At 42.7% G+C, this 27,895-nt stretch overlaps 1 protein-coding gene across 3 annotated transcripts in view; it reads left to right on the top strand.

The window, feature by feature from the left end:
* LOC116401028 (contactin-associated protein-like 4) overlaps positions 1-27,571 on the top strand; it is a 65,283-nt gene extending 37,712 nt beyond the window's left edge. For 2 of the 3 annotated variants that reach the window (XM_031879228.1, XM_031879217.1), the window contains exons 8-24: positions 643-910; positions 1,621-1,770; positions 1,890-2,061; positions 5,479-5,585; positions 6,549-6,668; positions 6,802-7,002; positions 7,704-7,866; positions 8,270-8,397; positions 8,534-8,704; positions 10,595-10,813; positions 12,826-13,065; positions 14,372-14,605; positions 16,885-17,018; positions 18,312-18,399; positions 20,714-20,929; positions 21,798-21,869; positions 25,021-27,571. In XM_031879228.1, coding sequence (XP_031735088.1) covers positions 643-910; positions 1,621-1,770; positions 1,890-2,061; positions 5,479-5,585; positions 6,549-6,668; positions 6,802-7,002; positions 7,704-7,866; positions 8,270-8,397; positions 8,534-8,704; positions 10,595-10,813; positions 12,826-13,065; positions 14,372-14,605; positions 16,885-17,018; positions 18,312-18,399; positions 20,714-20,929; positions 21,798-21,869; positions 25,021-25,217 — 2,880 coding nt within the window. In that variant the 3' untranslated portion in view covers positions 25,218-27,571. Of the gene's footprint in view, positions 1-642; positions 911-1,620; positions 1,771-1,889; positions 2,062-5,478; positions 5,586-6,548; positions 6,669-6,801; positions 7,003-7,703; positions 7,867-8,269; positions 8,407-8,533; positions 8,705-10,594; positions 10,814-12,825; positions 13,066-14,371; positions 14,606-16,884; positions 17,019-18,311; positions 18,400-20,713; positions 20,930-21,797; positions 21,870-25,020 lie in introns of all 3 variants that reach the window. The other variant, XM_031879208.1, reaches the window with a different exon arrangement.
* The last annotated feature ends 324 nt before the right edge of the window (positions 27,572-27,895 follow it).

Below are 27,895 nucleotides of genomic sequence, written 5' to 3'. Positions count from 1 at the left end.
GTGTGTGTGTGTGTGTGTGTGTGTGTGTGTGTGTGTGTGTGTGTGGACGGTGGACTGTGTCAAGCAAATGCACAACACCGCTGAACCTCATGCAGCCGTCTTCGCTTTAACTTCCCCACAAAGAGCTTTCTGATTTGATCAAGTGTGTGTGTGTTGCCTATTTGGCTGAAAATAGAAACCCAGTGGGGAACCTGGGATGGAACACATCACTGTTGGCGCCCTGAACGCTGACCGTGGACTTACTGCAACTACCACTTCTCAAAGCTACGAGCCTGCATACAGAGATGACCAGCTGCTCCCATGCAGTCCCTTATTGGTTGCTCCTCTCTTTCTCTGTCTCTCACCTCTACTGCTCTCATACTTCCTCTATGACCTTAGAAAGCTGCTGGTGACATCAGTTTGATCTCCTGGTGCTTATGCCTGGCTATTATCATTATGCTAATACTATGATGCTCTTTAAGGAGACTCGCTGATGAGATCTTTGTGCATCAGGGCGCCGCCACGCAGCCCTGGAAATTAATTCAAATTCATGCGTTATCGTGTTTTCCCTCTTTTGCTGAAATAACTTCTCTCTCTCCCTCCGTATCTTTGCCCCCTCTGCTCCTCCTCTCCTCCTCTCCTCCTTCTCTCCATCCACCTCAGGGCACTGTGACCTTTTCTTGTGCTGAACCCGTTTTTGTTGCCATGACGTTCACCAGCCCCCAAAGCTTCCTCCGGTTGCCGCCGTTGACAGAAGCGTCATCAACAGGCACGTCGGTGGGGCTTCAGTTTCGGACGTGGAACAAGGCGGGGCTGCTGCTGACCTTCGACCTCCCGAAGCAAGAGGGTGCGGTGTGGCTGTACCTGAGCAAAGCCAGGGTCCACCTCCAGATCCACAAGTCTGGCAGGGCGCCGCTGGACCTCAACGCAGGTCAGTGTGACCCCAAAGCTCCAACATAAACCTTCGTGTCCTCACCTCAAGGGTCTGCATTTAAGAAATATACAAATCAATGAATACAAGTAATAATAAATACATAAAAATAATAATGTTTAAATGAAGCAAAGCAATATAACAACAGAAAGCCCAAGAAAAGCAAAAAACTGATTGAAAAGAATAACAATAATACAAATAAAACCAAACATAATAAAATAAAATAAAATGATTACATCACATGAAACCAGTTTCAAGAAGTAATTTTAAAAAGATAATTGATTCTGAGAGCCAGTCACAGTCCAGATAACATTACAACACTCACAGCACAGATGCACCGCAGCAGAAAGATGTAACTTGTTTTTGTTTCTGTCAGTGGCTTTGACTCTTGGCACAATACCGGTTACTTTATATTGTCATCATAAGACAGAAACACGTTTGCACACATTTCCAGCAACTATGAAACTATGAAATAAAGCCAATCCTGAAGCCTGAGAGCAGAAATATCCATCCGACCGTCTTGCTGTAAAGTCTTTGAGCCAGATACTGAATCCTCTCCGGATTAAACAGCATCGATTGGTAGCTGAGCTTGACCTCTCACCCTGATCAATAAGCCAATGACTTCAATTCTAATCTTAACCTTCATGAAATTAAAATCAAGACAGTCAATACCTGCATCTCTCCATAGTGTACGATGTGTGTGTCCTCAGGCTCAGCTCTGAATGACGGTCAGTGGCACTCTGTGGAGCTGATCTCCAGACGAGGACATCTGACGGTCTCCGTGGACGGAGGTGAAGGAGCCACAGCTCACGCCAGTCCTCCGTTCCCCATTACCACGGGAGGTCAACTTTTCTTCGGTGGTAAGCAGGGGATAAATAAGAGAATACAAGCGCACAATCTTCTGATCAAATATGCTTTCATTATTGCAGACTTTTAAAATTCATGGTTTCCTCTGTTTGCTTCCTCCCCTTGTGTGCAGGTTGCCCCCCTGAAGGGAGCAGCCAGGAGTGTATGAACCCCTTCAAGGCTTTCCAGGGATGCATGCGCCTGCTGACTGTGCACAACCAGCCGGTGGACTTGATCCCGGTGCAGCAGAGGCTGATGGGAAACTACAGTCACCTCCAGATCGACATGTGTGGCATCATCGACAGGTCAGACCCCAAAAAAAGTACCATTTGTTTGATAATGTTTTCCCAGCGGAGGTCGACCAAAGCACAGGATATGCTACATGCAAAATTGGTTCTTAACTTTATTTATCCAGGAAAGTTTGGTTATTATATGTAGTAACGGATTGTGTGTATTAGAAAGCATCCTCAGAAAACAGCATCGCTCTCACTTTGTAACCCCAGTTAATCCCTCTGAAAGCTCTGTGACTGCTTTCCTGTGAAATAGGGTTACACATGGATTATTAGACAGCAGTAGATTGGATGCAGAGGGAATTATGACAACAGACTCCAATCCAGTTATTGTTTTGTCTCTCCAGCACCATATGAGGCGTGCGGGAAAGCTTCCTCTCTCTCAGCTGAAATGTGCTTTTGCTTTCTTCAAAATGTGATTTATTTGTGAGAAGCAGCTCCAGTCGGTTGGCTCTGTGCCTCAGCGTGGGATTGAGTTTGGGAAAATTCTGGGATGTATTGTTCTGTCAGTGGAGGAAGAGCATTGTCAGATTTAAGTCTTCTTCTTTGCCCTGTTTGCTTTCTGCGTCGGCTGTTCTGATTGTTGTTGCCAGATGATCATCATCATTATCACCATCTTGCTCATGTTGATTGTTGTTTTTATGTTCTGGACTCCAGTGCTCTTGGAGGCCGACTATACCCTTGGGGGAAACCAGTTTTAAAGTGCTATGAATAACAGCTAGCACTATATTGTGAAGGGGGATGTCCTGAACTGAGATTAGAAACACCAAATGTCCTCATATATTTAGATTAATTTAGATTAAAAACACTTCAACAAATGAAGCTGCCGCTACATTATTTCTATTTTTGACTGTTTATGCATCTGTTTGCGATCAGAGGCCTTTACTCACCTGGAGCGTGACGAATTAACAACACGGAAATGCTAAATACTCACCTGTGAATATTAAACGTCTAGGGCTTTTATTGTGAAAGGTTAGAACGGAAAAAGTTTACCATCCCGGAGCCTCCGTGTTCATATAGATATAAATATAAACATAAGCACAACTCAAGATCCCCAACGTGATTGGTTGGTTCCTCTTTATGCACTTTTTGCAGCATAATAATTGCGTTCTGTGAGAAAGTGCTGTTGAACCAACACAGATATTGTACACTGACAAATCGAATACCACCGTTGGACAGAATCCTTATTATAGACATTTCCGTATCATCAAGTGCTGGACAGACCACTGCCTCTAATATGCATGTTTTGCAGGAAATGTCAAGCAAAGCTCCACTGTGTCAGTCTCATGTTGTTTTGTGTTTGAGCAACAACACGTTGCTCTCAGAACATGACATTAGACCTTTTTCCCGAATCATTAGAGCCAGCTTGTACATGGCCTGCATATTATCCTCTGAGCAGCCGTTGGTAATTAAATGTCAACTTGAAAAATTGATTTACACTTCTTCCAACTCCTCACCTCCAACCTACGGTGTGCTTTCCTGATAATAAGCGCTGCTCGACTGATCACATGCGCACTGAACTTTCTGCAAGATGCGCATATGCATATGTGCAGATAAGCCAAGCAATGGACAATGAACAATGGACTGCCGGAATTTAAAATGCATGTATTTAAAAGGACCCACCTGCTTCCGTCCCCGCTTACTTTTTTAGATGAAAAGGAAAGCAAAGAAATTGGTGCTAAAAACCAAACTTAACCATCTGACAAGTCTGCTGAGTAAGGCTTTTTTCCAGCAGTGAGTTTCCCAGACTAAAAGATTAAAAATGCATGCTGCTCGCCCGCTCTCTTTCTCTTTCTGTCTCTCTGCAGTCACAATTCGCTGACCTCATTTCTCCTTCCAAATACGTTTACCCAGTCGCCGCTGAGCTCCATTCATCCCAACTTTCATCCCCTTTGTTGCTCCCTCGCTCCTTCCTCTCCGTCGATCCATCTCTCAACCTTAATTCCTCTTCCTGGATTTCTCTCTCTCTCTCTCTCTCTCTCTCAGCATCTTCCTGTCCTAAGCCGTTTGTTTTTCTTTTGTTTTCACTTCCTTGTTGAGCTCGCGGCCCCCAGCTCAGTCCTGACACTGGGCCGACACTGAGAATGAAAAAGTCCAAATTAAAAACAGCAGAGCTTGCTCAAACTTGTATTTTGGATGCCACAGTCCATTCTAAAAGTTATGAGAAGATGGAGGACAAAATCATAACACCAGGACTATTTTCCAATCAGATAAATTCATTCTCACAAACACAAAAGCTGCTCTCAAGTCATGTCCACAGAAGAGAAGCAAAATATGACATCTTCACCTGAATGTGCACGCGTTGTTTACAAAGCTCTGCTCCATTAAGCTTCAGATGACAGGGATGTTCACTCCAGGGGCCTGACTGCTGTTGTGAAACGAGCAGCGTAACATAATTGTGTTTGGCCTTGGTGCACATTTGTTTCTTGAGCCCTAACACACACACACACACACACACACACGCACACACACATGCATGGACACATCCAACCAAAATGTTGATTTACTTCTCACATAACTTGCATTCTTCAGTTACGGCACTTCCGTGGTTTATTTGAACCCAAACAACAATCTTTTCCTAAACCTAACCAAGTAGTTTTGTTGCCTGTTGCTGGACCTTCGCAAGAAAACTCATGAAAAATGAGGGATAACTTTTTGCGAGATATCATATCATATTGTATAAAAAGGAGGATACGTTGACCACCAGCCTGGGATCAGAACCACGGACAGCGATCAATCTCACGGGCGCAGATTACAGTCGGTGAGAAAACAATTACATTGCTATAGATTTAAATCCCTGATCCCACTACATAATAACAAAGAAGAACATCTACTCACCCATAGTTCATCCTACGGTCCATTCGCTCAGCAAAGTCAAAAAGAATATTACTCCCCAAGGAAGAGTAAAGGAAGGAAGGATGACTGATTAAGTCCTCCTGTCTACAGATTCCTTGTTAATCCATATATTCATGCAGTCGAATGTACCAAACATTTAGAAGCAGGTTACATTATTATTAACAAATTTCCTGGAAAAGATAAAAACCAATGAAAGAAAAGTCTGCCTACGTATAGCTTGGTGTCGCTTTTGCCTTTGTGCCATGTGTGACTCTGTTGTTGTCCAAAAACTATTAAAAACACATTAAATAAAAGTTGTAACGTTGCCTTTTATTCCGGTGATAAATGAGGCGGCGCAGCCACAAATAAGTGTTTAGATATTGAATTCCGTGCAGAGTGAATGAACAAATGCATTTACTTTTATCTCTTGTGATCTTGGTTCAGTTTCTACATAGAGAGAAAAACTTAAAGTGGATGTTTTTGCTATTTTATCACCAGGACAACCTTACAGTGACCTCCTTACACTAAGATATGAGGCTGAACGCTGATGTTAAACGTTGGTCTGAATGTCTTAAAGTGTCTCTCTCTGTCTCGTAGGTGCTCTCAGAGTCACTGTGAACATGGAGGCAGCTGCAGTCAATCATGGAGCACCTTCCACTGTAACTGCTCCGGCACCGGCTACAACGGAGCCACCTGTCACAGCTGTAAGGCCGTGAAGCTTTGTTAAAGGTCACACACACACACACACACACACACACACTCACACACACACTAACAGTATGCACTCCGTGGGTGTGTACATGTGTACGTTTGCACTTGTTCACATGTTTCTTTTAATGAGACAACCTGCTGCTTTACAGTCCAGGTCAGGGCAGAAGGCAGAAGGTCAGGCTTCTTTCCTGCAGTCACCGTTGCGTGAGCATCGAGACGTCTCAGTCGACGCAAAGCCAGATATAGAGGCGTAGGAACAAGGGAGGAAGATGAAGAAAGCTAGAAAGGTTAAAAATAGATGGACAAATTAGAAAGAACAGGAAAAGACACTCTTCTTTATTAATCTGATTCTATAGAGAAAGGTATTGTTTAGTTCTATGACTGCATTTCTGTATTTATGTGTGCATGTGCTTATCTTTTACTTTGAAAAAGCAATGCTCAAATAAAGTCCAACTGTTTTATTGTAAAGACTAAAGAGCTCCTTTGACAAGCCATGAGGTTCTCACAACGAATCATAAAAACATCCCCATTCAGATAAATACATTTACTCCTTTAATTAACAGCTATATCTATTTATTTATTATCAGTATTAATCCCAAAGTATATTATATCATTTTATATATCACATAAAAAAATGCATCACTGCTCAGTCTGAACTTCATTAAAAAAGTAATTTAGATTGTTGATGGTGGAAATAACTACCACTGCTTTATAGAATATAAACTGCATTACAGTTCGCTGCATATGCTACGTCACTACCTCTGCGTGTCTCTCTTAATCATTTCAACACTTGCCAACCCGAATACAATAATTCCATCCTTAACGTAGCCTTGCTTTGCAAAAACATAAAAAGGCAACTTTTCTTTCCTGGCCACTGAGCAAAAAACATGAATGACTGAGATGTTTATGATGATGATGGTGTTGATGATGATGATGCCGTGTCTCTTTCTCCTCAGCGATATACGAACAGTCCTGTGAGGCGTACAAACACAAAGGCAACACGTCGGGCTATTATTACATTGACGTGGATGGCAGCGGACCCATCAGACCACAGCTGATGTACTGCAACATGACAGGTAGCTGACACGCACACATCAGAAACACAGCCCGCTGTCCTCTTTCATCCCGCCTCTGTTCCTGTCCTGCTGAGTGACACACAACAAAAAACATGCTTTTATATTTCCTTCCTTCTGTCTCTCTCTCCGCCAGAGGACAAGACCTGGATGGTGATCCAGCACAACAACACGGATCTGACGAGAGTCCGACCGTCGCCGGGAAAGGACCAGCACTCGGCTCACTTTGAATACGCATCTGAGGAGGAGCAGCTGGCGGCCGTCGTTGGCCAATCAGAGCACTGCGAGCAGGAGCTGACCTACCTCTGCAGGAAGTCCCGCCTCCTCAACACACCGGGTAAAGCTTGTTGGTATTCTGTGATGCCACATTATTTAAAACGGTGAAGTAGCAACGTATCCTCATACAAATGTTCATATAATATCTTACGAAAACGTTGCTCCTCATCACAACTCAGCTGATGGGTTTAACATGCAGAACCGTCCGTATGGTCCTTCCAACAAAGATTTCTACAAGAAATAGATTATATGTTTAAGAAGCCGTAAACTGTATATTGTAAAGCAAATCTTTAGTCACACTACCGTGAAGTCAAACTGAATCCGCTTCATTTTTTGTGCAAGGATTGCAGCTGTTGTGCAGTCACCTGGATTGAACAAACAGGAGTCCCCAGGAGTCCCCTGGCTGAAAGAGTGGTGTATATTGGACAAAAGAAAACTGGCAAATGAATCATTCATTCACGTGCATATATACACCACTGTCCAATATATGTTCTTTGTAATATCAACATTTCGTATAATATAATAATACAATAATGTGAACTCAACCGTTAGGTCCGGTTATATTTAATTTTAGTTTTTATTAGTTTTACGGTATACATTCCTTATCTTCACTGTTTGATTTCTTATTTCTTATACTTGGGTGTTTTTTTCACTGATGCCTCTCGTTGTTGCACAATCCTCTTTGCTGCTGTAATATACTGCGAAGTCCGTCACTGCTGTGGGCGTAGTAAAGGACCATCTCATCTTATCGGTGTGTTGCAGACGGCCCTCTGCTCAGCTGGTGGGTGGGAGGTCCAGGTGCAGGAAAGGTGCAGACTTATTGGGGCGGAGCTCCGCCCGGCAGCCAGCAGTGTTCCTGTGGCCTGCAGGAGAACTGTGTGAACCCCAAACACTACTGCAACTGTGACGCTGACCGCACCGAATGGTACTGTGTTATTTACTTATATCAACACCAGATTATGCTGCTTTAAAAGAATGTACTGATATTATTCATGACTACTGGATCAAATGGATGGATAGGTAGACGGATAACGTATGGTCATGTTTACAACGCTCAGTAGAAGCAACGCCCCAACAGCTCACATCGAGGCAATGTCCAATGTGCAAAAATAGCAAAAGGTTCCACTAAAAGGTTTGTCCTTTTGGAAATAGTGATGATGAATTTTACTTTTTGCTCCCCGATCATCTCCTTTCCTCTTCTTATCTCTCTTCCCTTGCTCATGTCAAACGTTAATCTTTTCCCCTCTGGTCTTTGGTTTCCTCTTTAAATTCAGCTTCTCCTTCTTCTATCTTTCTCTTCCTCTTCGTGTCTTTTCCCTCCCGTCCAGGGCCAATGACTCAGGCCTGCTGACCCATAAGGAGGCCCTCCCTGTCAGATCTCTGGTGCTGGGTGACGTCCAGAGGCCCGGCTCAGAGAGCGCCTACAGGGTCGGGCCTCTCCTTTGTCATGGAGACAGTAAGTCAGGTCCAGATCCCTCAATGTCACCTTGTACATGTCATTTAAATGATGCATGCGTGTCAGTAATACTGGCAATTAGTGGCCTTTGATTGAATTGCAAAACCATGATTGATAGGTTTTCGTTTATTTGCAGAAAACATCTGGAACGCTGCATTTTTTGACAAGGAGACGTCGTACCTCCACTTTCCCACATTCCACGGAGAGCTGAGTGCCGACATCTCCTTCCTGTTTAAAACCACTTCATCCTCCGGCGTCTTCCTGGAAAACCTGGGCATCAAAGACTTCATTCGGATCGAACTGGGCTGTAAGTTAAAAAGCCTTTCCGGTTAGAAGTGTAATCCGCACTTGGCTTAGATGTGAGTACATCCTGAGCAGGAAGGATCATCCCGGGAGTTAAAGTTTCACCTGGATTGAACTCAGCTGGAGGTGACCGACCGCCTCCAACTGCACCTCAGAACATCTCTTCCCTTACAAAGAAAAAATCACTTTCCAGCGACACCGCCATTTGTTTTTCCTCCTCTGGGAAATTACTGCAGTGACATTGTTCCAGTCCGCTGCAATACATTTCCTTTATAACCACCAGAGTGTATAGTTCTGTGTATCATTGTGTTGTACTGGATTCATCGAACTGTAACACTTTATGGTAGTTCACATAGTGTGTGCCGTTGTAGCTGTTCTTTAAGACGACAGCTCCTGATAGTGTTTCATTTCTTGGGTTTGCCAAAGAAAACTAATCCAGTAATGTAGACAGGTAACTAATTATGATCGCTTTACAATCCAAATATAGCCACTCAAGAATCTGTGCAAGAAATCAGGTTTAACGGGATACTTCATACCCAAAATTATAGTTTTTATCTCAGTTACTATACCAAACTTTCTCTTATGCCTCCACAGAGAAGAAAGTATCAGAGAACAAAGAAAAGGTCTTAATGAACAGAAGGAAATGTCAAAACATCCGTTTTCAAACTCTCACACATCTCTGCAGAATAATGAAAGTCTCATTTATTCAGTCGTACGCTCACTACTTCACAAACGCCTGCATCTTTACTAAAACATTTACTATTCAAAACACTTACGGATGAGTAGCAAGCGTGGAGACTGTTGATGCTGAAGTTTTTTAAATAGGAAGTAAGGAGGTTTTAGTGGCGTTGCATGAGACAAATGTGTGTTTCATCACAATCCACAAATGAAAACAAGATTTACGAATACGCGCGATGATTTGGGGGAAATTTATGGTGATCACAAATGCATCTTCCAATCCACAAACAAATACCACTGAACGAATGGAACACTTATGTGTGGAGTTTGAGTATGTGTTTAGCCTCCGATCCACAAATGCATGCGTTGAACTGCTGAATTACTGATATTTATTTCAGTTGAATCGTATTTATTTGTAAAATTGTTTTATTTTTGTTTAACAAATTGATTAGTATTCGCTTGTGGATTGTAAAAGCTTTTTTTTTTAAAACATAAATTACTCAATAATTGCGACGCACATTTGTTAATCGTGTTTGTGTATCACAAAACATAGACATATACAGTATATATATATATATATATATATATTTTTAGTTCCTGCAGTTATTTGCTTACTTCAAGCATGAGAACACACTGAATGTGTCTGGACATCACATCAAGCAGCGCTGCGTCCTCGTAGACGGTTGCTGTAAACCTACAGTTGTCTCTGCAGCAGCGGTTCAGATGCCCACGAGTTGTTATTGAAACTAGTTGCTATGACAATTGCTCTTTGGTGTCACATCTCTGTGAGCCGGGGTCTGTGTTTGTTCGCATCACTTCAGTCAGACGTTACTTTTAAATCACATTTCATCTTCTCCGCTGCACAGATGGTGTAACTGTTACAGCGAGTAAAGGCGTCAGAGAGAGAACAAGCAACAGGAGACGGTTTGAGAAGATGAAAGGTCCTTTTACAGTCCTGCAGTCAATGAGATAGACACAGACTCAGTGTGTACCGAGCGAGGCAACGTGCTGCTTTCATTTCTTTCATTCTTTCTCAGTTTATAGGTTTTGCTTTGCAAATGTAAAATGGTAAAAACAACCGCCACAACAATAGATTTGAGCCCTTAAAGAACAGCTGTTTGCAGGTGGAACAAGTGAAGAACAGGATGAATGTTTGCTAAGCAGGGGCTGATGAACACGTCCAGTGAGTTTTGATTGTCTTCCTCTCCTGACTCAGCTTCCACCGAGGTCCTCTTCTCCTTCGACGTGGGTAACGGTCCGCTGGAGGTGCGCGTGACGGCCGGCTCGCCGCTGAATGATGACAGGTGGCACCGCCTTCGAGCCGAGCGCAACGTTAAAGAGGCCTCGCTCCGTCTCGACGAGCTCCCCGCTGCCACGCAGGAGGCTCCTGCTGATGGGCACATCCACCTGCAGCTCAACAGCCAGTTATTTATAGGTCGGTGTGTGTGTGTGTGTGTGTGTGTGTGTGTGTAGCTGCTGCACACACTGTGAATGCAAAGAAGACACACAGCATCTTTTTATCCGTACATCAGAAGTTTTTTCACAAACCTTTCCTCCATTTCAGACTTCCCTGAGAAGTGATGTCTGTCAGTGTCTCAGAGAGTATTCTCTGTCTCTGTTTACTCTGTAACTTCTCTTTCACCCACACAAAACATCTAATTGACCCCAGAGAGGCTGGTGGCCTCCTGAAGTAATCCGGTAGGGACAGAAACTAAAACTTTCTGGAAAACTTTCCATCCTGGTTCACACTGTACAGGGAGTGAATTGCGATGCTGTCTCTGGTTATTGAACTGGCAGATTCAATCAGCCTAGAACAATCCTTAATATGAAACCTCGGCAGTTTAAAGTCAACCCATTCTCACTCTTAACTCATCAAGTACCGACGCTTGGTCAGTGACTTCTCGTTTGACACGGAGAACAAGCGGCAGTCTTCTGGGTGAAAGACCGGATTTTATTGGACCCATCCACCGTTACTTCCACCCGCCCTGTGTGGGTTCTTGCGGCCTTTATACTTCCTGGTTCGTGACTACGTGGATCACATACGAAATTTCCTCGATTTCCTCGGATATCTACAAATTATAGCACTTATATTTTCTTCGGTAAAGCTGAACAACCTGAGTCGTAAGTCACGTGAGTTGTACCTAACTAAGTAGCTGTGTTGCCTTAACCTAACTTCCTTTTTTATCTTTAGAAAGGCTCTTTGCATGTAACGTGTGGAAACTGACATGCCGTCCCAGACACGTCCAAAACCGAGTGCTACCCAGAGCGTCCTAGTTTGAAGCTTAAGTCCACTGACTTTGGTAGTCGGGGTGAGAATGTTTTGGCAAGGCATACAGCTTGAGTTTATGGCAGTAATACCTTCATATACACTTCATAGACTGAGAGGAAATCCATACAAGTTGATAGAAATAATCCCAAGGACGACGCAGTGAAAGCGTGTGTTTGTGGTGGTCAGTGTCCTTGCAGTAACCTTGGTACAGTGTTTGAACCCAGTCCATTAGTTAAGGTGGTCCTTCCCTGACAGCTCTATGATGAAACTCCGGCTCCTGATGTGAACCTCATCAACTCTGCAGTCCTGGAAAGCTGTTTATCTCATCATAACAGTCGTCAGGTTGCCAGTTTGGCACTCCGAGACAATTATAATGCAGCGGAGGCTGAACTCTGAGGACAGTTGGAGGTCGTAATGCTAAATGTTGGAAAACAATAACTTTTGGAGCTTAAATTCCAACCCTAGAAAGAAGAAATGTTAAAGTCAGGCAGACTCAGACAGATTGACGGCTCGCCAGCTTCCCAGATATGAACAGTCAGCCCGTTGCTCACTGCCAGTTAAAAGTCAACACTTTGAATTTTTCACCTGCCAGTTTGTGTTTAGCTATGTTTCATCAGCTCATCATTTTAAAAATTCAGTAGGAGGGTGTTGACAAATCTTTGTTTCCCGAGGTGCAGATGGTGTTTATAATAAAATCAGATATCAGTGTGTGTCGACCTCCCAAATCAAGCTTCGCTCAAGCTGCATTTCCATGCAACAATAAAGGAAAATAATAATGACAGGAGAAAGTTTCATGGTTGTTTCTTGCATCATTCAGAAATGAATGGAAGTCAATGGCTGCCTGGGAAGTATGGAAATACGTTAAAAAGCAAGAAAAATTCACTAAGCTTTGAGAAATGGTCGACAGTAATATAAAGTAGTCGTGACTTGTAGCTTAAACGTGCAAACGCACAGGTTTGGTCTATAATGAGCTGCTAACCCACAAGAACAGTTCACAATGATGTCATCCAACGTTCAAAATGTTTTTCATCTACTCGTTAAATAAATTCTGGGGGGAACATGAAGGAAGGGGGCCGTAAATTGTCAGTTAGATATATTTACTAAAAAATATCGGTTTTGTCGAATCAAAAAAAAATCAATCTAAAACACTGAAGTAGATGCTCTGTGTGTGTCTTCAGGCGGCACGGCCTCCAGGCAGAAGGGCTTTCGGGGTTGCATTCGCTCTCTGCAGCTGAATGGCGTCACCCTGGACCTGGAGGAGAGAGCCAGGATCACGCCCGGGGTTCAGGCGGGATGTCCGGGCCACTGCAGCAGCTATGGCTCACTCTGCCGGAACCAGGGTCGCTGCTTGGAGAGGCCCAACAGCTTTTCCTGCGACTGTGGCTCGTCTGCTTACACCGGAGCCTTCTGTGACAGAGGTATGTCGCAGTAGTATCACCCATCAGCTCCTGTGGGGGGAAATGTTGTGTGTTTTACTTAATATCCAAAATAGGGGAAACTATTTTCCCATTAAAGAATTTAAGGCAGAAAAAAATCCCCTTGTTCCACCCTGTCTGCCAACATCATACATGTATCCAATTGATTTCAACTTTTCCAGTGCTTGAGCATCATTTTATCAACAGAAAGTTAGCCCGACGTATATAATCTCTTTAGCAACGTTGGGGTCTTTGAGGCGTGTTTGGCTTTTGGTCAGCAAGCTGAAGCCCAAAAGCTGCCGTCGTCCAACATGGCCGCATGAATACGTTACAGTTAAATCTGTCTTTATATAAAAAATGAAACAAACACACACGGGAACAATTATTCACACATATCTTATGTATAAACAGGAGCCCTACAGATATCCAGTTAACATGACACCAGTGTGAAGTCAACGCATCACATATTATTATCATTATCATACACAGCTGCCAATCATCTTGATCCTGTGGGAAACATAATATACAGTTCATCTTGAGGCCAATAATGAAGTCTGCGGTTGGCTGATAATTGGTCTTGTTTTGACCTTTTTCTTCTTCTTTCTCAGTCATATTACACAACATAAGTCTGTGTCAGCACTTCAAATGTTTTCCTATGCTGATGGCGAACACTGAGGTTAATATACTGTTTGACATCACCGTCTATTTAGTGCAGGAAGTCACTAATAATTTGGCTTTTTTTAAATTGTATTATACTAAAGTATAAGAGCTGTGTGCAGATTTTTGTCTGAACATGTCTTGTCGCATTGTTCCCTTGAAGTTCTTATGAGACCACACACCTGCACTTCTTGTCCTTAAGTCATCACTGGAGCATTGAGTCATCACATCAGCGCAGTAACACAGCCTCATATTTATGCAATAATTAACGACCCAGCTGTGTTCTCTGTCGGAGCGCTATCTGCGACGGAAATCACAGCGCTGATACACGACGGTGGTATAATTAGCAGCCGCATTTTGCATTGTTCTTTTCACCTGCCAGGTGGTTTCCTGTGGCACCGCGAGCTCAGTTAATTTGGGGTTGTCAGTGCTGCATACAGTGTATGAATCACCACTACTGTCCCCCTGCAGGATTAGTTCTTAACGAAGAAATACTGTCTCTGCAAAACAAAAATAAGCTGTAAACCAAACTTTTAACAGCCATAATTACAAAAAAAGATCATCCCACAAGTGCAGCATAGCAGCAGCAAATGAGACAAATGCTTTGTAATTTAACTTTCTGACATTATCTCCTCACTCCTCCCCCCTGCAGAGGTTTCAGCCAGCTTCAAGTTGGGAACATCCGTCAGCTTCACTTTCAATGAGCCGGCGTTGAACGAGCTGAACAGGAGCCGCAGCAGCTCCCTGTCCTCCTCCATCCAGTCCGACATGAACCTGAGAGCAGAGAACGTCTCCCTGAGCTTCAGGACCAGCCAGAGTCCCGCTCTGCTCCTCTATGTGGGCTCCTACCACACAGAGTACCTGGCTCTGCTGCTCAACAAGCATGGTGAGACCCTCCTACCTGTGTCTTCAACAAGGAATACTTCTCTCTTGATGCTGATCATTTGTTTCTTATCATCGTCACGAGGTTAATCTCTGTCTCTGTCTAAAAATAGTTTTAACGCGCTTTAACGTTATTGGATCGGTACTCTGTATTTGTCGATACACTAGTTCAGGTATGAGATTCGATATTTGGAAGGAAAAAATGGCATCGGAACAACTTTTACTGCAAACTGAATATTTGCATGTAATCTATAAATTAAAAATGTGTTTTGGGGAATCGATACAGTATCTCAAAACATAATAGTGTGGCGGTATTTTCTTACACCCTTAAATTGAAGGAGTTGGTGGCTTATAGATCCTTTGAATTAAAATGCAAGAAACATATTTTGAGATATAAAAACTTTTGATGTTTGTGTTGCTGAGTTGTGATGCATGAAAGGGATGATGCAAAGCCCCTTTACTGTCGGATAATGAGATCAGAGTCGAGACTGTATGGATTGTCCATACCTCCCTCCGCTTCCCCTAAAGCAAACTTCCTGTCAGGCTTCTCCACATCCTTTCTGTTCTCTTGCTTCCTTCCTTCTTTCTGCCGTTCACGTCAGCGTTAAATCAGACGAGAGGCGAGTGGGGTCCTTTGATTTGGAAAGAAAGACGGCTGATAAAGGTTTCTTTTGATGATGAAACACTTTGTGGCATTTTTAAAGATCTACATCTTCGGTGCCACAGTGAAAATCATTGGCTTTCTATGGGATTTGTTTATAATGAAAAGCATTGGCTGCCTTATCTTTTAAAGATCATTCTGGCAGTTTTCATCCATCTCGATCTGAGGGAGACATAAAAGTTACGATAACTGTCCCTCCTTTTCTTTTGTTAGAGTTACATTATTGTTGTGTTGTGACGCAGCTCTGAGCTTTTTGTGAAATTCTACTTGTTGGTGTCTTCGTCTGACATCAGTGATTACAGAGCTGAAAGCAAAGAATTCACAAGCTACGTTACTGAAAGTGGAGCCCAGAAGGCAAACAAACACCAACATGAATGTACATCATGAAACGCATTATGCTAAATGGATTGTTTTCTTGTATTCAAATGGAGGGTTAGATGTTGTGTTTTGGCAGCTTATTCAAATGTCAGGGTTCTCATTCAGTTTTGTGCTTTAACGCTGATTTCTATGCATAGAATCCAAATGATCAATTTATTCTTGTGCTTGACAATGTGAGTACCAGGCATACCGACAAACTCCAAGGGGCGGACAGGTATAATCACAGACAGACCAATTCCTAAATTATAGATACTCAAACTCGACTGTCTGCCATGTAATATAGATTGTAAGCTATCGTTCTGGTAACCATTTCTTTCACAGTAAATTAGGCCATTAATGCCTCTATTCCATCTTGTTTCTCTTGTTGTGCACCACTGAGCACATGTGGCTCAGTGTGAGAGTTGTTAAGGTACCATTCATTTTAATTGGCAGGTATATCTTGTGTGCAACAATTAATACAAACTTGTAATCTATGAATTGCATTGAAGTTGTATTTTGCCCAATGTTGTGATTTGCAAATCTTTATTTGACCATCAAGTAAAGCAGCTGAGTCGGCAGGAAAAGATGTTGCCATTGAAAGTCAACGTTTCTCTGTGTTTTTGTTTTTACATCCGGTCAGAGCAAGTGATGTAGCAGCTCTGTGGTCACCTTGTGTGACTTGTTAATCATGGTCATTGTGGTGTGAACACACTGTATACAGCTGTCTCTCACTTTTCTCCGTCTTTCTCCTCTAATAAGTGAGGTAACACAACAAGAGTTAAGTGTTAAACGTAATTAGCAGGGCTGAAAAATATAAATAATGCATGATTCAAAAACCTCTGCTGCTTACGTAGAAACTCTTCTTTCCTGGTCACCGTGGGTGGCCTAAGGATTTCATGCATTCACAATTATTCCCAAGATATGCTCATGTGAATTTCTACAATGCTTTGATATGCACTATTATTATGCATTTGCTCTGTAAAATGGAAAATAAGCTTTCTTATCTTCCAAACAGCCTGCAGACATTACATGGTATTCATGTGATTGCAATAAAATTACCCATTTTGAATGACACGAACATTATCTAAATTAACTTGAGTCTGTATATCATTTATAACATTTTTCTTAATGTCTAATTATTTTGGGCTTCATTGTTCAGCTGCTGGGACCCTGGAACATCCAGACTTCCCTTGAGACATGTTGTTCATTGGGAGGTTGTGTCTCTTTCAGCCTCTTGTGTTTGATTTGTTGACTTGTGTGTGCAGACATGCTGGAGGTGAGATACAGACTGGATAGCAGCAAAGATGCTGAGATCCTGAGGAGCACAGTGAGAAACCTCGCCAACGGACAGCTTCATGCTGTCATCATCAGCAGACTGGCAGACGCCGTCTCTGTGCAGGTAACGCACACAATAATATTCCTCTCAGTCTGCTCTGAACCCTGAGTCACCCCGGTGTTCCCAGCAGCCTCTCTGTCAGTCGACTTCAGCGACAAGAAGACAGCAGGGAAACAACTGCAGATAATAAAACCTGAGCTGCACTAAAACAGTGGACCCAAACATTAGCAGCTTGGCAACAACTGCAAAGTGCTTTTTTCTCTTTCCTTTAAAACAAGACTTGCTCTTCTAGCTTTGGGCACTAGATCCCCCTGTTGTTTACATTATGCTAACATTAGGGCACCTGATTCAGAGACAATCTCTGCTTCATGATAATGTTGCACTTCATATGCTGATGATACACCGCTGTACCTTCAGCTGTGTTTCCACGAACAAACACCGCAGAAGGGGCGGTGGATGGGTCCAGCAGAAAACGATCCTTCACCCAGAAGATAGCTGTTCGCTCCTCGTGTGAAACGAGAAGTCAACGTTGATTTATTTGTCACGTAACAGACTTCAGTAACGTTACTTCCGTAGTTATTTTAACCCACATGACGATCTTTTCCAAACCTAACTGCATTGTTTTGTTGCCTAAACCTAACTCAATTGTTTCCTGTGAAGACGGAACTTTATTTTGAAAAGACTGTATGCATGTAACGAGCGTAAATTGACACTTTTGTTGGCTTTTATAGAAAGACACAAACAAGAAGAACAAAGAGGATTTTGTCAAAGGAGACCACTGTTTGTGTCCTGTTCAAAACTAAATGTAAACATTGATAATTTGTCACTTCAGTCGTTAGCCACGTCAGCTTGCGTGAGTTGATAATCATGTGACTTATTTGTCACTGGCAAGTCATTCTCAATTTAAAGTAAACTACGCTCTTTACCAAACCATGACTGGGTTTTTTCCGAAACCCAAATTCCTTTGCAGACAGAGTGGAAACTGACCGGTCCGGACGCTAGAGGGAACCTAGAGCATGCTAGTTTGAAGCTTAGGGACACTTACTAAACGTCGGTATTTGACGAGTTGGGTGTGAGAACATGAACCACAGACAGACATCTCTTTTATTGTCTCTCTAATTCTCATCTTAGGTCCTGGTGGTACAATAGCCAGAATTTCTACCCATCTTAATATATTACATAATTTTGCTTTGCTTGTTTATCAGGCTCGGATAAACTGGTTCTAAGTTGTGCAATCATGCCAAAATATGTGAAGTTCTTTGCAAATAACCAATATTTTCAATGCAGTAATCAGTTGTATTCTTTGAAGAATCTACATACCAGCAATGTTGAGTTTGAAAACTTATTTTCTTACAGATTGACCAGAACGCCAAAGAGGACTTCAACCTGACATCTGATGTAGAGTTCAATGCCATCCGGTCGCTGGTTCTCGGCACGGTGCACGGTAAGTGAGACGGCTACAAGAACCCAGGCAAGGCCTTTCAGACTGAAGAGCACTCAGACAGACTCATTTCAGAAAGGTTTCGCCTCATCAGACAACAAGGTAATGGGAACTTTCATCATGATGGTTTGATCCCCAGGACGGCTGTCTAGACCATCAAATAGGTAAAGAATAAACATAGAAAAAAATCTAAATGCCGGGAACTCTCAGCACTAAGATGGGACACGATCAGTTTAATACGTGGTAGGTTCACCTGTAAAACACTGTAACTGATCAAAATAAATAAATATAATACGCATTCCTTACATCATTATGAAGATCGTTGACTTTTCCTGTATAAGAGGAGGGTGGACCAGAAAGAAAGGTCATAATTTATACAACCAGACACTCAGAAACAAGGGAAATAATACATTAAGTGTGATCCAAAACACATCAATTATCAAATCATAATTTCCTTCATAAAGGCATCGCCATTAAAATGATTTTAAACGGTAAGGTACTGCTAACAAGCTGGAACTGTTAGCAAAATCATCTGATAAGTCAAAGCAGTTTAATTACACAGAGTCATAGTTATCAAGCTTCTTACTTTGTCGATATTAAAGCAACAATATGTATAATTTAAAAATGTTTCAACTTTGGCGCCCCATTGTTGTAACTGTAAAACAGCCCTAAAGCATCCCCTGCTTTATGGTCTGTTTGACTCTAAATGGACCATAATGTACTAAATGAACATCATGCTGTATTGAAGAAGACTTGAAACTAGAGATTGAGACCATAAACTCATGTTTACAATGTTTACTGAGGTAATAAATCAAGAGAGAAGTAGAGTCATTTTCTCATAGACTTCTATACAACCAGAGGAGTCGCCCCCTGCTGGACACTAGAGAGAATGCAAGTTTTAAAACACTTCCTCATTGGCTTCACTTTTCAGACCCAGAGGTTTCCGCCTGGTATTTGGTTACAAAACAAAGTATTGGACAATCTGAAACTTAGATATGATGATGGCGATAGATTAAAAAGTTATTCAAATTCATCCTCTGGGGATCATGATTGTTGGTACCAAATGTCATCCATCCAAAAGCAGTTTAGACATTTCACTCAAAACCACAAACGTCAACCTCATGGTGGCGCTAGAGCAAAAATACGGTGATTACCAAAGCACCGTAGATATCTGTAGAACATTTTATGGAAATCTATTTAATAATTGTTAAGTTGGGATCAAAGTGGTGGGACCAACCGAGAGACCGCCATCCACAAGAAATCCTGTCGCAACCGCGTGACTGTTGTCACAAACAAGAAAACAAATCTACCACGGAGCAGCTTATGCAGGATGCCATGCATAATAAATGTAGAGAACGCTTTCTTTATTGCCACAATGCATTGCCACAACATTGCTCTGTTTATGACACAATTATGCCACTTGTCGTGAACACACAACAGTTTTAAGGCCAGTGCTCACTTTGCACAGCTTGCACTGTAGTTTTTATGCAAGCTGTTGGTCAACGATGCAGTGAAAATCTATTCATGCAGGCTGGTCTCATCCAGCATTCGTAGCATTACCTACGAAAAATGAAATGCACTGATGTGCCAACTCATGTGCTTGCATACAGAGTAGACACAAAGGGATTTCAACTTCCCAGACAGGACAGGCGTTTAAAAGCCTCCGAGGATGTTCTCTTGGGAGGTTATGGGTCTTTCAATGCTGCTAATGACTCTTTCACTTCATACATATTGCATCCTCTTTGGATGAGTAACATTGCTGTATTAGCGGTACAATGTAATGTGCTTTCGCTCTTTCATATTCAGTAGCTTTATCGCAGTGTTAAACAATGAACATTTTGCCTCTGATTCACTCACAAAGACAGAAACACCCACAGGGTGCTCTGATAGAATGTCTGCAGGAGGAAAAAGCAAATGCTGATGCTCTGGATTAAATACAATCCTACTAAGCCCGGGAGACGGTGTGACCAGTTTAACCTCTCTAAGACTATTCTTTCTGCCTGGTTTGCCTCAGACAGATCCGACATGTAACAGAGACACAGCTTCACTGTGATGCACTTTGTCATGACCTAGTTATGTTCTGTTTGAACAGCGCCTTCAGACACGGACTAAGAAATAGGTTGTTAATAAGATGAGAGGCTGTGGCACTACCCTCATCCAGGTGTAGCACTGCCACTGCAAACCCGCTGCAAAAAGTATAATGCTTTTCTTTGATTCAGCCATTGATATCCAGTACGCGTTGGGGTTTTCAGGCTAAATCAGACTAGTGCAAGTGTTTCACAGGACGCATGACGTATCCATGCATCTTTCCCTTCAGACTCTAGTGAGTTGGATCCGGAGCTGTCTCGGCTCGCCTCCCTGGGTTTCACAGGCTGTCTGTCTGGCGTCCTCTTTAACTCCGTCAGCCCTCTGAAAGCGGCTCTGCTCCACCCGGACACCAGCCCCGTCTTCGTTACCGGCCCACTGGTCCAGTCCATTTGTGGCTCCACTTCAGCCAATCCCTACGCAGCAGAAACCACACACCACCTATCAGGTAGGAGGACACGTTTGGTTGTATTTCTGTTTTGGCATTTTCACAACCTTCGGCTTGTGTCTCATATCTTTAAAAAGAAATCCAGAGGTGATTTTATGAATACTTTAATGTTATAAAGGGTCAGACGTCTTAAATATAACTTCTGTAGTTATTTTAAGCCAAACGACGATCTTTTCCTAAACCTAAGTAGTTCTGTTGCCGAAACCTGACTGAGTGGTTTCCTGTGAAGATGGAAGTTTATTTTTAAAAGACTGTACGCATGTAAGGCTTTCATAGGAAAACGCACAAAATATGAGTAACATTTCATATCAGACGAAGCGTTGTGTGAGGATACGTTGATCAAGTTGATATTTCTCTCAACAATTCACGACTCTCTAATCGTCGGTGTATTCAAGTACAGCGCCCACTTTCTCACGGGACTGTTAATGAATATTATTGAGGTTATCGTAGGTGATCTGTGTGGGTGCTACCTCTCAAACTTCACAATGGGACCTTTGGGTGTCTAATAACATAATGACACTGAGTTAATGATCACAACACGAGGCAATTAATTCACTTTCCTTTGCCATATCTTCCCCCTGTGGTCACAATACAGAGAACCTAGTGGAGGTGTGCTGTGGTGTCCATTATCTTTTCTGTCTATGATTCCTGTTGAGCATCTCTCTGCTGTACTTTTCATTTGTATGTTTCATGTCACTAATGACCTCGTTGCTCCTTTGTTCTCATCTGCTCACCTTCATGTCTTCTTTTTCCTCCTCATCACTCTTTTTATTCCCCCTGCATTTGTCCTCTCTGTTCTTTCCTCTCTGCCTTCACGTCTGCATCTCCGTCCCTCCGGCCTCTTTTCTTCTGTGTCTCCGTGCTGCAGGCCAGTCTGGATCAGTGGGAAGAGGTCAGCCTGTGGTGAATGCCATCAGGAGTGACTCAGCTCTAATTGGAGGTACTGTAGCGGCGATGTTTCTCACTGTAACACCGACCTTATCCTCAATCATGAGACAGGGACTGTCTGCGAAGCAAGCAGAGATGAAATGATGCTGCCATGTTCTTAGATAGACCTCAAAGGTGTCTTGAGCACCTGCTGTTTGGCCTCATAAAGGAGAGGAAGTCTCTTTTTCAAGGGTGTTTTTTTAAGGGTGTTATTGTGAGGAACTTTTAACTGGTGAACATGTCTCAGTTTAATCCTGGTCCTCTATCAGACCTCCATCAGTAAAGAGACCATCAGAGAGAAGATGGTCTGTTTCTATAGAGTTATTCTTAATGCTCGTCATCGGAGCCACCGGGTCGGATTCTGGTGAAATCAGATGAAATCATGCAGGTTCACCAGAAACTCCTTCAGCTCAGACTCCAGCAGAGACCGGTCCACCGAAGACAGACCCAGATCCTCCAGCAGAGACCGGTCCACCGTGAACAGACCCAGATCCTCCAGCAGAGACCGGTCCACCGTGGACAGACCCAGATCCTCCAGCAGAGACCGGTCCACCGCGGACAGACCCAGATCCTCCAGCAGAGACCGGTCCACCGTGGACAGACCCAGATCCGGCTTTACTGCAGCTTTGGACCTGCAGTCGGAGCTCCGGAGGGAGGAGGAGAGCTCAGCTCCCGGCAGCAGCGTCTCCTCCTCCTCCTCCTCCAGGAGCAGAGCTTCTCCTCTCTGCTCCTCCGGTTCCTGCTGGGACCAAAGACCGACACCACGCTGCTGGAGACCAAGGTCATATTGCTGGGCCCGCTGGAGGGAAGGGAGGCACGGGAGAACCAGAACCAGTCAGATCCTGCTGCAGTAAAATGAGAGGTTTTCTAAAGGGACTCTGGTGCTCGGAGACACTACCACTGTTGTCCACAGGGACCGCCAAAATCAATACTATGGTGAAATTGCACCCATACGCACGCACATTACCAGAGAAGGTGAAGTTTACATTTGTTTGGACAACAAACCAAACAATGGTGAGATTTATGCTTCATCAGAAGTGTCTTCAGTTAGATTCGGTTTTCCACCTGCAATGAAAAGCAGAGAACAGCCGCACTCTATTCCATAAATGTTTATATTTTGTATACACCTGGCACCTGAATTTTGTGTTTTCCTTTACAACAATTAAGACATTTTCACCATAAATTGATGCAAAAAAGGCATAACGTTGTGCATAAAATTCCTCAGAATGCAGGAAATGTTGCTCAAAAGTAGTTATTCCAGGCGTTTAATTATTTAGTTATTTACAAATATCAACTTTTGTGGATTATGATATGATAAGGGCTCAGTTAGTAACAGTTTAAAACTCACACCTGATTACCGAAGATCTGACAGTGAAATAATGGATACAAGACTTTTATTACGAATTTCAATGTGTGTTGTATGTTTGAGTGATGTGGAGTTAAATATTCATTGGTTGTCCGGCAGGAACGTTTTCATAAGATGTGCATGCTGCGTAGCAGTTTGAATGAAAGCCCCGAGTTATCACTCAAAACAGAGTGACTGTGTCTGGACACACAAAGGAAACCACAACTAATTAGAACACAAATTATTTCCTTCTCCGAGTGCAGCGACAGTACGTCTTTTTTAACAACGGTGCAGAGACCTTCTATTAGCTGGAATTGCCCTGCGAGCCTGCAGAAAATGAGCTGGCTGCACCTCTAATGGAGCGAAAGCAATCTAATGGTTTTTTCGCTGCCCGTTGAGCAACTGACCATGTTGCTTTTAAGTAGGAGTTTTATTTCCAAATGTAATGTTTCATCTCCAATTTGGTTCTGTAGTTCTAATTTGTCCCATTTGAAAACAACAAACATAAACAAACTAAAATACCAAATTAAATTACAATATTGATGAAGCGTACGTGTAAACATGACGGTCATTATGTGAACGCTACTGTGTTAAACACAGCTACAAAATGTGTCTGAAATTAGCCGGGTTCTTTACAGCTGCTGTTGATCTGTGCATCTCCATTTAAAAAAAAAAACACTACTTTTTATTCTAGCTTGAAATAGCGTTAGACATTTCACCTCACAATCATCATTAACTGCAGCTGTTACACAGATTTTCTTGCTCTCTTTCTTTATTTTTGCTTATTTTTCTGTACAATAATGAAGTGAAGTCAGCTTGGGGGTAAATTGAAGTGTAGCAAAACAGAGACGTCCTGAAGGAAATCCTGCTGCGATGTGTGTGAGAAGACAACAAACCCAAACTGAAGCTTAAGCTGCAGGAGAACACGCGGGAATGTGTGCAACACAACAATGTTTAATGTCCTGGAGAGGATCCAGAATTGTTAACAGGACTTGAGAAAAGCTGCTCACTTCATTCAAAGGAAACTTGCCAGACCTTGAGGAGGTTTGCAACGAAGAATTGGTACAAAAAAAGTGTGTCCAGAACCAGGCGGCAACCTCCGGTTCTGCCGAGTGAAGCCGATGCGGAAGGGTCATAAAACATTAAAGCATTCTCTCTAGTGTCCACCAGGGGGCGACTCCTCTGGTTGTATAGAAGTCTATGGGAAAATGACTCTACTTCTCTCTTGATTTATTACCTCAGTAAACATTGTAAACATGAGTTTATGGTCTCAATCTCTAGTTTCAAGTCTTCTTCAATACAGCATGATGTTCATTTAGTACATTATGGTCCATTTAGAGTCAAACAGACCATAAAGCAGGGGATGTTTAGGGCGGGGCTTACAGTGATTGACAGGTATACAGCGTCTCTACGTCACCTCTCCTCAGTACAAATATGGTCACTTCCGTTTATTAGTTGCAGAAAAAACAACATGGAAATGGTCGTAATCCAAGGTGGCGACGGCGAAATCGCCGAACTCGAGGCTTTAAAACGGCAGAACACAAACCAATGAGTGACATCACCACTTCTTATATACAGTCGATGGTCCAGAGGAGAGTCAAACTGCGCAGGGTGCCTCTATTAAATTATGATGCTAAAAGTTTTGTGTTTTGCATCTAATTCAGGACAATTTATTAGATTTTCACTGTGAAGAAAAATGTGTTTTTTTCAGTTGATCCGTGTCAGAAATATCCGATGATGGAAATTAACACCGTGTGAGTAAATGAAGCCCACGTTCCCACTGAGCCGCTGTAACTAACTTGTGCCGTTTCCTCTGCAGGTGTGATAGCGGTGGTGATCTTCGTGACCGTGTCAGCGTTGGCCGTGATGGCCCGAGTCCTCTACAGGAGGAAAGGGACGTGTCAGCGCCGGGAAGCCAAAGCGGCGAAGCCCGACGACAACCCGGAGCTGGCGTTCAGCAGCCAGACCGGCTCAAACAACGGTCCCAGTGAGAACCAGAGGGAATATTTTATTTAGGTGGAGGTTGGACCTGCTGCTGACCGGACAGAGACAGAGACGACTTCTCAAGCCTCAGTGCTTTACGATACACACTCTGTACACAGTGAGCCCGAGCAGAGACTCCAGCAGAACTGTACACTCGTGTTCTGTCTTCTTTTCTCTTGTTCTTGCTTCTGTGGTTTGTAAAGACTGTATAAAGATGCACCAGAACAAAGTGTTGAATTTGTAATATGTCAGTCCTGCCACAGAGTCGATCAATTGTAAATACTTAATGACTTTATATCAATCAGTCCTTTTCTGTGTCTTGTTGAAACGATGAAATGAGGAACTGTATTTTTCATGGAGTTGCTGGTATGAAAGTTTAAACAGCTTTGTTGGGTCTGACATGATCTGAATACATTTTTCCGACATGGACAATGAATGTTTAATGTTTTGAGTGAGTCAGTTATTTGAATGTCCAGTTGTTTGTTGTTGTTTTGTATTCATTATTTTTTTGCACCTGCTGTGTTCACATTGAACATTTCTCATTTTCTCTAAAGTTCTGTGATTTTCTTTCATTACGTCGCAGCATGAAGCAAAGCTGGACTATTTATTTTCCTTTGCTTGATTTTTCTTCTTTCGGTCACTTTCCCGCCTCCGGCTCTCAGTGTAGTTCTGAACAGTGAACGTGTTGAGACGGACCCGGTTACTGTGGACTTTCTGTTCATTCCAACTCAAAACATGTCCTGTTTCTTTTAAACTCGCATCCCATTTTCTATAATATACAGTATGTGTGTGATATCCACGAGTTACTTTTCGTAGCTTCTGCTGAGAACGTTGGCTGAGACCAGCCTGCATCGAGACGTTGCGGTTTTTCACATGTACAGTATTTGTCCCTGTCTTGCCATTCTGTTAAATCTCAGAGAAGCCAGAAATCAATATGGTCGATGTCTCACATTCTTATTTATCAATCCAGACCAAAACATCTCGATCGATAAACAGCACTAAAGAGGAATAATGTCTATTTTAGATTTTGGGGTGAACTGACCCTTTGATATATGATCAGAGTAGCTGCTTCTCTGTCACATAATGTAATCCCTCCAACAGCCAACCTGACGTCTAAACATGATAAATATTTTACTCCTAATACCACGGCATGCTCGAAAAATGAGGCTCAGCTTTCTACCAAACTGAACATAAAACCCGGTGAGATGAGCTGCAGCCTGTTGGTACTGCATGCTGTGGCAAAGCCCCATCATCTGTAAACTATAACACACACAGACGTGAGACATCGGAGTGTTGGTTTGAGGAATCAGTTTGTGGTTTTTGGTTCATCACAGATATTTTAGTGAGAAACAATTCCATTTAGTGAAAATAAACAGTTTGATCTCTTCTTTCCCTTCGGCTTGATTACAGTCCTGCAGCAGCATTACTGACGCCAGTAAGATCTATTCTAAAAGCAGAGTCTTTGTAGAGCCCAATCAATGAACAGGAGATTCTGAGGTCGATCAATGGAAAACCTTTAAACACCTGAATAGAGCAGCATCGTTTGAGGTTTAGACACCTGAACGTCTGAATCAATTATCTCTCTGTTACCACACATTTACATCCCTGCATGTTTGGCCCTTTTAAGGCAGATTTGAGATGGGTGTTTCCTACACAATGGGACATTTCTGATGGATAGTCATATTCATCTGTCTGCAGAGAAGAGATAGCTGTGAGCGGCCGCTTTGTGAAGCATCCAGGTGCAGAAGATGTAATGCTAATTCTTGTCACTGGCCCACCCAGCCTCTCTCCGGGCTGCAGCGATAACACTCGGACGCAGAGCTTTGACATGTGATGGGTCCGCCCACAGCCTGCTGTCCGCCCTCTACCCACACACACACACACACACACACACACAGGGCTCTGGTGATCCAGATGACTGCGTGGTTGTCAGGCGGTGTTATTTACTGACAGACCTTTAATAATAACGCTTCATTAGGGAGAACAAAGAGAGGATGTGTTGTAATGACACGAGCCGCAGCAAGTGAAGAGTATTATGTTCTTTCAGCCAAACCAGAATTATGTGACAATGTGCTGCCATAAATCTGATTATTATGAATGCAATAGCAAAGAAATGAGAAACTGTAGTCAATGGAAGGGACACAAAACAGGCACCACCACAGACAGATTCAGTCTAAGTTTTATGTTTAATTCTGCAGAAAATTCAAGCGGCTAATGTCCATTTTTGTTGGTACGTCCAGACTGAGTTGGGTTTGGGGCTAAAATGTGATTTATTACTATTTTACTTGTACTTACTTACAACCCACACATACAACCCACTGTCTCACTTTATCACACGTGCACCATTCTGCATCCCCTCCATACAGACAAATGTGTTTAATGGTTATTTCTACAGGAAAATATAAAGTGTTTCTTCTTGATTTAACCTCGTCTGGCCTCTCTGTCCTGATGTCAGTCAGTTTTGTTTCATGAGGCAGAGCAGTTGGTTTACTTATCAGCCCACAGAGGCTTTTGTTTGTGTGGGAGGGATGGTTGGTTAAAGTTTACTGTGAGGAACTTTATCTGGTTATGAAACAGTCTCAATTCAACACTGATGCCTCAATATGACCTACATAAGTAAAAGAGACCATCCGCGAGAAGATTGTCTATTTACAGTTATTCTTAATGCTCGTCAGTGAACCAATTCCAGCAAAATCAGATGAAGAGTCATG

The sequence above is a fragment of the Anarrhichthys ocellatus genome, unplaced genomic scaffold, assembly GCF_004355925.1.
Source record: "Anarrhichthys ocellatus isolate YVR2014 unplaced genomic scaffold, GSC_Weel_1.0 scaffold3, whole genome shotgun sequence".
Lineage (NCBI taxonomy): Eukaryota > Metazoa > Chordata > Actinopteri > Perciformes > Anarhichadidae > Anarrhichthys > Anarrhichthys ocellatus.
This window is presented reverse-complemented; position numbering and strand designations above follow the sequence as displayed.